The sequence below is a fragment of the Miscanthus floridulus genome, chromosome 1 (genome assembly GCF_019320115.1).
Source record: "Miscanthus floridulus cultivar M001 chromosome 1, ASM1932011v1, whole genome shotgun sequence".
Lineage (NCBI taxonomy): Eukaryota > Viridiplantae > Streptophyta > Magnoliopsida > Poales > Poaceae > Miscanthus > Miscanthus floridulus.
The window spans coordinates 14,708,250-14,720,331 of record NC_089580.1 but is presented as its reverse complement, the minus strand read 5'-3'; the positions used below and the strand labels follow the sequence as shown (position 1 = coordinate 14,720,331).

Genomic DNA, 12,082 nt, shown 5'->3' with positions numbered 1-12,082 from the left:
CACTTTAATGAGAGAAGCATGTTGTTCTAATAATTTATCATGAGATGCAAGTAGTGTCTCATGATTCAATTTAAGCTCATCAAGTGAAGATTTATAAGCATTATTTAATTTCTTATGTTCTTCACAAGAGTTCTTTAGAAATGAGTTTTCATTTTCTAATTTCAATGTTTTAGCTTTCTCATTTTCTAAAGACATGGTTATGCTAGCAAGTCTACTAACAAGCTCATCATATGAATCAACATGATCAACCACATTATCATTTGATACCTTAGTGTCACCTTGTGACATGAGACAATGTGGTGTGGTTGGAGAGCATGTAGTAGCATCTTCATCATGGCTTGAGCATGAACCATCATCACCATCAAGTGTGCATGGGGTAGCATCATCACTTGCAATACTTGTGGCATCATCATCAACCTTGTCAAGTGAACTTGTAGTACATTGATCATCATCATCATCATCACTTGACCGTGAGGTAGAGTAATCTTCCATAATCACCAAATTGTGGTTATGCTCAACACACTCATGCGCCTCCTTCTTTGGTTTATCCTCCTTCTTGAATTTGCCATCTTCTCATGTGAAGGAATCACCGAAGGTTTCCTTGATGGACTCCCATATCTCACGAGCGGTCCCCTTGTAGTTTACTTGCTTCATTAAATCAAAATGTAAAGCATCCAATAGAAAACAACAAGCATGTGCATCAAATTCATAGAGGACTCTTTGAGCTTTGGTTAGAGTTCTATAATCCAAGACATGGGTGAGACCACTAGTGATAACCCACCAAAATTTAGGTCCCTTTGCACGAAAATGATCAAGCATGTGATTTTTCCAAAGTGCAAAGTTTGTGCCATAAAAAATATGTGCCTCACAAACATCTAGCCCATTAGACGCCATCCTCTCGGGTTGGTGAAGACCACAAATGAGAGACCAGGCTCTGATACCACTTGAAGGGTCAAGATAGCGGACTAGAGGGGGGTGAATAGTCTTTTCTAAAATTAATTACGTCGACTAACCGAAATAAGTGCGGAATTATAACTATCGGTCTAGCCAAGACTACACCCCTCTATCTATGTTCTCTAGCACCTTCCAAAGATACTAATTAAGCAACAAAGGTGTCGGGCTAGCTAGAGCTCACCTAACCAATTCTAGAGCAAGGTCACACAAACCTATGCCACTAGTGCTTTAAGCAACAAGGGAGCTCCTACACATGCTAGTAAGCAAAAGCATAAAGCCAACTAAGCTCATTAGCAATGCTCAATAACAAAGCAACCAATGCCGAATTAGAGAGCGCAATTACTTAGCTACACAAACTAAGCACTGTGACTAACAAGGTTACATAAACCAAATTAGCCACGTAAGGGAGCTACTTCTATGCTACACAAGGAAGAAGATAATTAGCAAGCTACACAAGCTAACTAATTACTAAAGCAACAACACAAGCTCAATGTATATGAAAGTAATTGCAAGCTTGTGTAACGGGGATACAAACCAACGGGAAGAACAAGGTTGACACGATGATTTTTCTCTCGAGGTTCACGTGTTTGCCAACACGCTAGTACCCGTTGTGTCGACCGCTCACTTGGTGGTTCGGTGGCTAATTAGCATCACCCGCCAAGCCCGCACGTCGGGCGCCACAAGAACCAACCCCAGAAGTGAGGGTAGCTCAATGACACGCTTTACTAAAGTTGCTCTTCGTGGCTCCCACGGGGTGAGCACAATGCCCCTCACAAAGCACTTCTCCGGAGCGCCGCACAAGCTTCTTGCGGGCTTCGACGGAGACCACCACCAAGCCATCTAGGAGGTGGCAACCTCCAAGAGTAACAAGCACCACCGGCTTACAACTCGATCACCTAGTGCCACTCGATGCAACCTCACAATGCAATCGCACTAGAATCGCTCACTCACACAATCGAATGATCACTATCAAGTATGTGTGAGATGGAGGGCTCCTAAGCACTCTCAAGCATGGACACAAAGTCCCTGAAGGGTCGAGATGGCGGACTAGAGGGGGGGTGAATAGTCTTTTCTAAAATTAATCGCGTCGGCTAACCGATATAAATGCGGAATAAAAACAATCGGTCTAGCCAAGACTACACTCCTCTATATATGTTCACTAGCACCTTGCAAAGATACTAATTATGCAACTAAGGTGTCGGGCTAGCTAGAGCTCTCCTGAACAATTCTAGGAGCAAGGTCACACAAACCTATGCCACTAGTACTTTAAGCAACAAGGAAGCTCCTACACATGCTAGTAAGCAAAAGCACAAAGCCAACTAAGCTCACTAGCAAAGCTCAATAACAAGGCAACCAATGCCTAATTAGAGAGCGCAAATACTTAGCTACACAAACTAAGCAATGTGACTAACAAGGTTACTAAAACCAAATTAGCCACGCAAGGGAGCTACTTCTATGCTACACAAGCAAGAAGATAATTAGCAAGCTACACAAGCTATCTAATTACAAGAGCAACTACACAAGCTTAATATGTATAAAAGTAAATGCAAGCTTGTGTAATGGGGATGCAAACAAATGGAAAGAACAAGGTTGACACGATGATTTTTCTCCCGAGGTTCACGTGTTTGCCAACACGCTAGTCCCCGTTGTGTCGACCGCTCACTTGGTGGTTCGGCGGCTAATTGGCATCACCCGCCAAGCCCGCACATCGGGCGCCGCAAGAACCTACCCCTTGAGTGAGGGTAGCTCAATGACACACTTTACTAATGTTGCTCTTTGCGACTCCCGCGGGGCGAGCACAAGTGCCCCTCATAAGCACTTCTCCGGAGCGCCGCACAAGCTTCTTGCGCGCTTCGACGGAGACCACCACCAAGCCGTCTAAGAGGTGGCAACCTCCAAGAGTAACAAGCACCACCGGCTCGCAACTCTATCACCTAGTGCCACTCGATGCAACCTCACGATGCAATCGCACTAGAATCGCTCACTCACACAATCGGATGATCGCTATCAAGTATGTGTGTGATGGAGGGCTCCCAAGCACTCACAAGCATGGACACTAAGTCCCTTGAGGTGCTCCACACCAGCCATCGCAGAGGGCCACTTCTATTTATAGCCCCAAGGGCTAAACTAGCTGTTACCCCTTCACTGGGCAACGGTCGGGCCGACCGGACGCTCCGGTCGTGTTGACCGGACGCTGGACCTCAGCGTCCGGTCGCTCGCAGACGACCACGTGTCCCGATTCCAACGGTCACTTGACCTGACCGGACGCAGCAGCTTCAACTGACTGGATGCTGGACCCTCAGCGTCCGGTCGTTTCTAGTAAGCTCCCGAGCATGACCGGACACGTCCGGTCGAACGCGATCGGACACAGCACCAGCGTCCGGTCACTCTCCAGCTACTGCTACACTCCATGTCAGCGCGACCGGACGCAGGTAGTCAGCGTCCGGTGCATTTGGATCCAGCGTCCAGTCACTTGACCAACGCTGGCATCTCCTCCATTTTCTTCACCCTTGCTCAAGTGTGCTAACCACAAGAATTTGCATCCGGCGCAATAGAAAATAGACATTCCATTTTCCCGAAAGCGTCGAATCCTTTGTAAACACCACCTCCTTTGTAAATGTGCCAACACCACTAAGTGTACACCATCATGTGTATGTGTGTTAGCATTTTCACAATCATTTCCTAAAGGATGTTAGCCACTCAACTTGCCACGCCACTCGATCCTAGCGACAATGCAAAGTTAGATCACTCGAGTGGCACTAGATGACCGATATGCAAACAAGTTTGCCCCTCTTGATAGTACGGCCATCTATCCTAAACCCGGTCATAAACTTCTCTACACACCTATGACTGGTGAAATGAAATGCCCTAGGTTATACCTTTGCCTTGCGCATTCCATTCCATTTCCTTCAATGTTGATGCAACACATGCACGAACACGATCAACAATGATATGATCCACTTCATATCATCACATGATCATATTGGTTCATCGATCTTGACTCTACTTGCTCTTCACCGTTGCTATCGTCCATCGGCGCCAAGTCTTGCTCAAGCTTCACCGCCACGTGGTCCATCACTCCAAAGCCTTCGACTTGCCCTTCATGCTTGCAACCGGTCCATCAAGCCAAGTCTTGTCTTGATCTTCTCCACCTTGATCACATGACTCAATGTCATGTCTCATGTGCATTTAAGCTCCTTCATCATCACATGTGTGAGCTTTGCAACATCTCCAAGCCATTTTCACCTTCATGGCATATGTTGCTTACACACATATACCTGTGGCCTAATCACCTGTGTATCTCACATAAACACAATTAGTTCACCTAAGTTGTCACTTAATTACCAAAACCAAACAAGGACCTTTCATCGGTCCGAAAAGGGTCGGAACCCACGATAAGAGCGTCACGAGCCTTCCCGCTCCTATAAGCAAGTATGTGCTCAAGATAAAAAGTCCATGACCTGACTACCATCCACAGCAATGGATGGTCCTCAATCAACACGGATGGGGAAAACAATGTAACCAAGCTAAGCCCCGTGGCCGCGGGACACAACTTGTCACACCCACCATACCCATACCATATTCCTGCCCGGTCTCCATTTTCCTTCATCATTTTATCATGAGAGTAAATATAATAATCACCTATTGTGAGTAACGGCAGGTTACTCACGCTACTGAAAATCTAAGCATAGCAGCTACTCGAATATGTACTAGTAGGACTCATAGGACAGTTATATCTATGCAGGTGGTTTTCATAAAATTCCTGTAACGTAGATGCACATCACATATATACAGTGATTATAAAAAATAAGGTGTTATGCACCGGGGCTTGCCTTGGGTAGGCACGGTGTCAACTGTGTCAGTCAGTGGCGCACACCCTCGGCAACTCAATGCACGGTGGCACAACGAGCGGCGGCACTGGGCGCCTATGCCGGCCACCTGAGACCTGCGGTGGGCCCACCTAATGGGTCGATCGCCATCTTCGATCTTGGTGGCTATGCTAAGCGGTAGTGAGGGGTGGCGTGACTCGCTGGGGAAGGCTGTAGCAGCGTGCGGCCATCCGCGACTACGACGCAATTGTTCCGGTGAGCTTGGGTGGCTAGTAGCCTAACCAGATAACGTGCGAGCAACAGGGCTCACCGTGGACCTGGCCGAGGTGACGGTTGGAGTGGCGGATGACAGAGGAGGGTTGGCCATGTGCGGCCAAGCCGTGCGGCGGCGCACCGCAGCGGCACGGTCGTGTCAGCGACGCTAGGGAAGCGATAGAGGTTCGGCCAAGGCGTGTAGGGCGAAGAGGGGATGGAAGCGAAGCTAGCGGTGCACTCGAATTGGTTCGGGGTGGACCAATGGAGGGCTGCCCTCGACAATGGCCGAGCGCGGCCTTATCGACACAGCGGCGAGAAAACCCCAAATTGGAGCTTGACCATGCCTGCTTCAAGGCTGGGTGGGGTTGGGTAGCTAGAGGACTTAATGATGAGACTGTGGACGCGTTGAATCGGATTGAGGTGAACTCTCCCTGGCTGATTGCGAGGGCGCGACTCTGACGGTAGAGGCAGCAGGGAGAGGGGATGGGTCCGAGCTCTAGCCGTCCTCGCCTTGACGACAAGAGATCGGCCGGACCCGAGTCAGCATCTGCGCACTCGCTATGTGACAACGTAGCCAGACCACGTGTGCGCGCGTGGATGCAGGTGGGGTCGCGGCATGCGCGGCCGCAGCGCCATTAAGGCGAGGCGACGACGCGAGGTAGCCGAGACAGCCCACGTGCGCGCGGTGACAAGGCGAGCAGCAGCAGCGCAGCACGGCGTCACGGCGACAACAGCACCGCACGGCAGCGGCCAAGGGCGGCAGTGGCTACGCACCGGCAGCTCGGCAAGGCGACAACAACGGTGACATTGGCGCGGTGGTGAGGGGAGCAGCAACGCAGCAGCCTGCAACGCCAGGCCACAGCTAAGCCATGGCTAGGCCGAAAGCTGCCTCGACCGTCCACACGCGGCAGTGCGCGTGCGTGCGGGGCAGCAAGCGTGGCGACGCCGCGCGCCCGAGCGTGGTGACCGCGCCCACGCGGCCAACCAGCCCGAGACCGTGTCGTGCACGAATTTTAAAAGCGCCGATAGCAACTAAACTGTTGAGGTTGACACTGAACCGCCTTCACTATGCTAAAGAGGGTCTATTAGGCTACCAATCCGAGTTAAAACATGATACCACCTCTTAACTCAATTTCACAAAATAAATTCTCAAACATGGTATTGTCTTGCTGTCAATAAATTTAAGAATTTTCTAAGTCTTGAGCTGAATTCAATTTCAAGTTCCATTTCTAAGCTATTAGAAATACTAGCTAGCAATGTTATTTTCTACGGCAAGAGTTGCATTGTCATCTATAAAGTTTATACTTCAAACTTTATTTAGGTGTCGCACACATGTTCTATAATATTTTTGCTCATTAAAAAATAGTTTTCAACCCTACTTGACATAACATGAGGTATTGAATCAATTTTTATTTAACATTTTTATTGGTCATTTTAGGTTACAAGAAATTTATCTACATGTTTTATCGTATGCTTTATCACATAAACATGATGCTCATGACATGGTTTAGTAGTTTGTTTAGGGCGTAACACCAAGGATGTTACAGTTAGCTAGAGCACGAATCTCAAGAGCATGGGCGGCGGCACAGCGCGAATCATGGCGAATTGTGGCATGGGGATGACGCAACATGCGCTGACGCAAAGTGTAGCTTGGGCAGTGCAATGCGAGGCACGGTGTAGGTGGTAGTGCGGAGATGATGTAATGCAGGCCAACGTGAGGCATGGTGTAGGTGGCCTTAGTCGCATGCCGCTCTCCTACACGCCTCCCAACCTCTTTGCTTTGGAGGACTTCCTGTGTGGCATCAAGGAGTCCAATGGTCGAATCCATGCGGAAGATGACTCATAGTGGGAGCATGGCTCATCCCTAGTGCTTGAAGGCAAAGCAGATGGGGAGGGTAGGGATGAAAACAGATCTGGATCGGAGCCAATAATGGCTTATCCATATCCTAATCCTATTTTTTTTGTTCGGATTCGGAACGGATCGGATATTATACGGATTCGGATGTGAATACATAATTTTTAAGATATCGAAAATGTTACGGATTCAGGCCGGTGTCGGAGCGGAAGCGGACTTTTCTAAGTCGGATAATATGTGCTTACATGTTGTTTTTTATGATGAGAAACAATTCATTAACCAAAGTCATAAAGCGGCAATGCAACACGAAATAATCTCCATCAATCCACCACTTCAATTTAAGAGCTCACAAAATTAATACAAGTTCTCGGTCTGGATTTAAGAGTATAAAACTAACATGCAAAAGAAATAAATATTTTTAATTAAGTAGAACTTTGCCTTCACTCTTTTGTCGTGTACTAGTCCTCCACTTTGGTAGATGATAATTCTTTCGTGACTCGTGAAGCATTATTCAAGCGCAGGACTACGTCGCCGTTTGCTGATTCGCCGCCAATGAGGCAAATAGGCAATCACTAGGATTACCATTCCACGTCGTGTGAAAAGATACTTAAATTAGTATATATGGCTGACGAGCTTTGCTTGTGGGCTACAATATAATAATTTTTGTGTTATGGGTTGGGCTAACTAATATTCTTGCCGCTTGGGCTCCTTAAAATATTCGGATTATCCTATTATAAACGTCGGATAATCCACGTTCACTTATCGAATAATCCATATCTGCCGGATTTCGTCAATCCCATATCCTACGCCGTATCCGTTGGACTCGGATTATCCGCATCCGCATGGATATAAAAAACACTTCTCCATACCCTCAAAACTCGGATTTGGAGCGGATCATAGCGGAGAATTATCCATGCCACTTTCACCACTAGGGGAGGGGCAAAAATGCCATTTTGAGAAAAAAAAGTAGTCGTCTGGTCAAAACGAAAGTTAAACCTAACAGAACTAATGGCAGTGGCACAAAAGATCACGAGTAAAATTTGTCGATGGTAAGTTGGGCACGACAATCTTTGTAGTGGCAGTTACATAATCTTGATCATTTAGAGAGTCTTTTATAGTGGCGTGATGATTTTCGCATGTATATAGAAAAATGAAACTCTGAATTTTGTCCAATTTGAATCGATCTCGATTGATCCCTCGTTACTGAAATTGATCTAATAACCAATGAGTACCGTGTTGCATTAAGAACAAAAACTAGAGAGCAAAGTTTTTTTTTTAAATAATTTTTATTTGTTGTTGGCCCAAAATTCATCCACAAAATTCTAACATTTAGAATTATTTACATGTTTAGGAGCGATAGGCGAATTGTTATGAAATAGCATACGCGTGTTCCATGTTCTTTTGACTCAAAGCCCCCGTGCTCTTCCTCAACCGCTCCCAGCTCCTCAACCGCTCCCAGCAAAACCATCCCAAACACGCTTCCCTTTCATCCATTTCAAACTTAGCCAATCACAAAAACCCGGCTCCATTTATTTCTTTTTCTAAGAGCCCAAAAAATACGAACAAGACAAAGAAAAGTTGAAAAGAAAACAAAACCCACTCGGCACTCGCGCGCCCCTTCCTATTCTCCCACGGTCTCCGCACGCCCCAAAAGCAGAGGGACTGCGGACACGAACTCGGCCACCCACGGCAACCAACCCAGAGAGGAGACAGCACCAAACGGCACCGAAAAGCCAAGAACCCCCTCCCAATCAACCTCCCCCCGGCCCGCGCGCCGGCGTCCTCCTATGCTCGCCGGCGACGGGCGCGGCCGCCGATGCCCAGCCCGCCGAAGGACCGCCCCTCCGGCCGCCTTGGCCGCCTCCTCGCCGCGCTCCGCCCCTCCCGCGCCGGGCCCCTCCCCGTCCAGACCGGTTTCCCCACCTCCCTCGCCGACCTCGTCGTCAAGAACCATGGCCGCCTCAAGAAGCAGCCCTCCCCGTCCTCCAAGCGCGGGAAGCGCGGCGCCGCCGCTTCGACTTCGCCTTCCACTCCCACCTCGCCCTCACCGTCCCCGCCGCCCGCCTCTCCGCCTCCGCCTGCGCCTCCCGCGGCGGCCGCCGTCGCCGTCTCACCGTCGGATCGGCCGAGGCCCGACCTCCCGCCGGCCCAGCCCCCACGCCGCGGCAAAGGCGGCGGCTTTGGCCTCGGCCTGGGCTTCCTCGCGGTCAGCGGCGTGGTGTCCCTCGCGCTCCTCGTGATCTGGAGCAAGAAGGTGGTTGCGGCCGTCACCGTCGCCTCCTTCTCGCTCTACCTGCTCGAGTGCGTGAGGTCGTCGTCCTCGCTGCCCCCCAGGCGGCGGCCCCGGCCCCGGCCGGCGGTGATTGAGAGTCGGCTTTGCCTGGACGGCCGCGGGCGCGTGTCGCCGATCCGGGAGGTCGACGCGGAGACCGAGCCGTCGCGGCCGAGCTGCTCGGATTCAGACAGGGCAAGCGAGGCCTGCATCCTGGCCGTTGAAGTCGACGAAAGCAGCGGCGGCGTCCTGGACGAATCAAGCAACCCGAAGGCGAAGGCAAAGAAGAAGTCCTGGAAGAAGCTGCTCGCGGCCAGCGCCAAGAAGCTGCACAGAGGACGGAGGAGTAAGGAGGCGGGTTCGTTAGGTTCCTCTTTCCGCAGCGAGGGCGACCGAGCGGACGATGCCACGGCGCGCGGCGGTGGCAATGCCAAGGCGGCGGATTTCTCGGGCTCCCGCCGTGGCTCCGCTAGTCAAACCGGTGTCGCCGCGGAGGACGCTGCCGCTGCCAAAGAGGCGGATTCTTCGAGGGGCTCTCGCCGCAGCCAAGGCGTAGAAGTAGATGCCGATGCCGCGCCCGTAGAAATCGATGCGTTGGTGGGCGACCTCATCGAGGAGGAGGAGGAGCAGGCAGGGATCCGGTTCCCTGCTCTAGTTCTGGTCTCCATCGTCCTCGCCGGCCTGGTCGCCGGGAAGCTCCTGGCCCTGGCGCTCACGGTGCTCTGCGCCGCGTTCCTTAGCTCGGTTCTGAGATCACCTTGCGGCGGCGGTGGCGGTGGCGGTTGCTCGCAGGGGAGGCGGTTGGAGCTTTCCATGTCGTAGTAATTATTGTAAATTAGTGGGCAACAAATTGAAAGAGAAGAAAGATAGTAGTACTTGATGTTTGTTCATTCAGTGGCCGTCGTTGTTCTTGCATCCCTTGTTGGATCCGATTAACAAGTGCGAACATTAACAACTCACCGCTACATTCGTGGTGATTGGATTCGATGTACTCTACGGAGCAATCTGCTGCCATTGTCAAATTGACAGTTCTTCCGTGCACGTTCACCCCCGGGACCCGGGAACCCATGCTCCAGTGACTGCCGCATTCTCCCTCCAATCCAGCGTGCGTTGTAAGACAAAACGAGCCTGTTGCATTGGATGTTCGATTCCCAAAGATGAACAGAGGCATGGACTGTTCATGCTCGCTTCCCTGCCGGGCGCGTTCACCCGACCGGCACCAGTACACGTCGTAGCACAGCAGCGGCAGCCGGCAGGAGCTGCGGCCGCGTGCGTTGTTTGTTTGTCCGCGCCAAAACGTCGCGAGACTTTGGATTCTTCTCCCTTCCTGCCGCGGTTCCGCGCGGGCGCTCGCCGGTGGACCACGGCGCCAGCCACAAAGGCTGCAGGCGAGCAAAGCCTGATGTGACCTGACCGAGTTGGAGGGCGCCATCATTCGAGAGCAGCAGACAGCAGTAGGCCGCGGCGGCGGCGGCACTGCGGAAGGCGAAGCAGGCCCAGCTTCCTGAATCATGATGCGGTACACGTTCGGTTGTTTGTTTCGATAAGCGCGATTGATGCTGGTGTGTTACGAGAGAAAACACTGTACATAATTGGTAAGACCTGGGTGAAACCAAATAGCCCAACAGGCGTTCGGCGGCACCGCTGGGCAGTAGCACTGCTGTCTGCAGCGGCGTGCCCCCGCCGACCCGCACTCGGGGGCCACGTGACCGTGCCTCCGTCTGTCCGCCACGTCTCGGCTCGCCGGCGAGGCCGCGTAGCCGCATCATCGATCCATGGACCATGGTACTCCAACTTGCACGCCATTTTTATCCGCGGCGCTCCGACCTGCCGCTGCCAGCCGAACTGGAAACGGGCGCGCGCCGTCCGCGTCGGCATGGCCACTCTTTCTCCTGGCCGAACGGCAGACGGCCCTGTCGGTCGTCCTGCAAGTTTCCGTCTCGCCCGTTTCCGTGCGTTCGGCGGCTTGGGTGAGTGAGACGAAACGGGTCCGCTTTTTGGCAGACATAGACATGGCATTAAGGGGGCCTTTTTGGCATGGCTAATCATGGAACGGAACCAAATGTGCCGCTTCACTGTGGCGGTTTCATTTCATTGCCCTGGCATAAATAATGCGCATCGCCGTTATGGCAGGGTGTACGTATCTGACAATAGTGTTTTTCTCTCACACCAAACCAGCCAGCAGTACTTTAGTCCATGGCTTATAAGCCAATCCAGCCGATATGAACAGGCTAATGGTACTGGTGGGGGAACCTGAACTGAAACGGAAATACTAGATAACACCAGGGTGTTTTAGCACCCACCACCCAGGAACACACGATTTTTTTGAACCGTGGCCGCCGGCGCTTGCAACTGCCCGCGCCTGCGCTGCAGCCGCGCCCGCCCGTGGCTGCGCCGCCACCACGGCCGCACCTGAGCACGCCCGGCATCTTCCCTAACTCTGGCGAGCTTTTTTCTTCCTCAACTCCGACGCCATCACCAAATTTTGTCTTTGTCCTTTCATAGAAAAAATTGTTACTTATGATTTGTGATTTGTTACTTGTGATTTATGCCAAGAAGGAAGAAGAACAGTATTCATGGGGGAAAAAATTCGAGTGTTCCCAGGTGCTAAAACACCCGGGTGTTAGATACACAGACTCTGCATTTCAGTTGAAATGCATCTCCTTTCTCCTGCTGCCCTGTTGTGGCTGTGGTGGGCAGGGGGCTCCGGAAGATGAGACGCACGCGGCATGCGTTTGCGTTGGTTCAAGCGCTGATTTTGTGTGAGTGTGAGCAGAAGAGCCCTTGCACTTCCGTTTGAGCGAGCGGGTTCACGACGGAAACTAACAACTGAAACCCCAGTGCCCTGCCATGCCATTCTTGTGAGAAGAGGAGAGATCGCTCAGTTCAGGGACTCAGGGGTCAGTCACCGGCCGG

The 12,082-nt window shown here is 51.3% G+C and overlaps 1 protein-coding gene across 1 annotated transcript; it reads left to right on the top strand.

The window, feature by feature from the left end:
* The first annotated feature begins 8,565 nt into the window (after window positions 1–8,565).
* On the top strand, window positions 8,566–10,050 carry LOC136473738 (uncharacterized). The gene has a single exon (XM_066471384.1). The coding sequence runs from the start codon at window positions 8,711–8,713 to the stop codon at window positions 9,986–9,988; it is 1,278 nt and encodes a 425-aa protein (XP_066327481.1). The 5' UTR covers window positions 8,566–8,710; the 3' UTR covers window positions 9,989–10,050.
* Window positions 10,051–12,082: the final 2,032 nt, after the last annotated feature.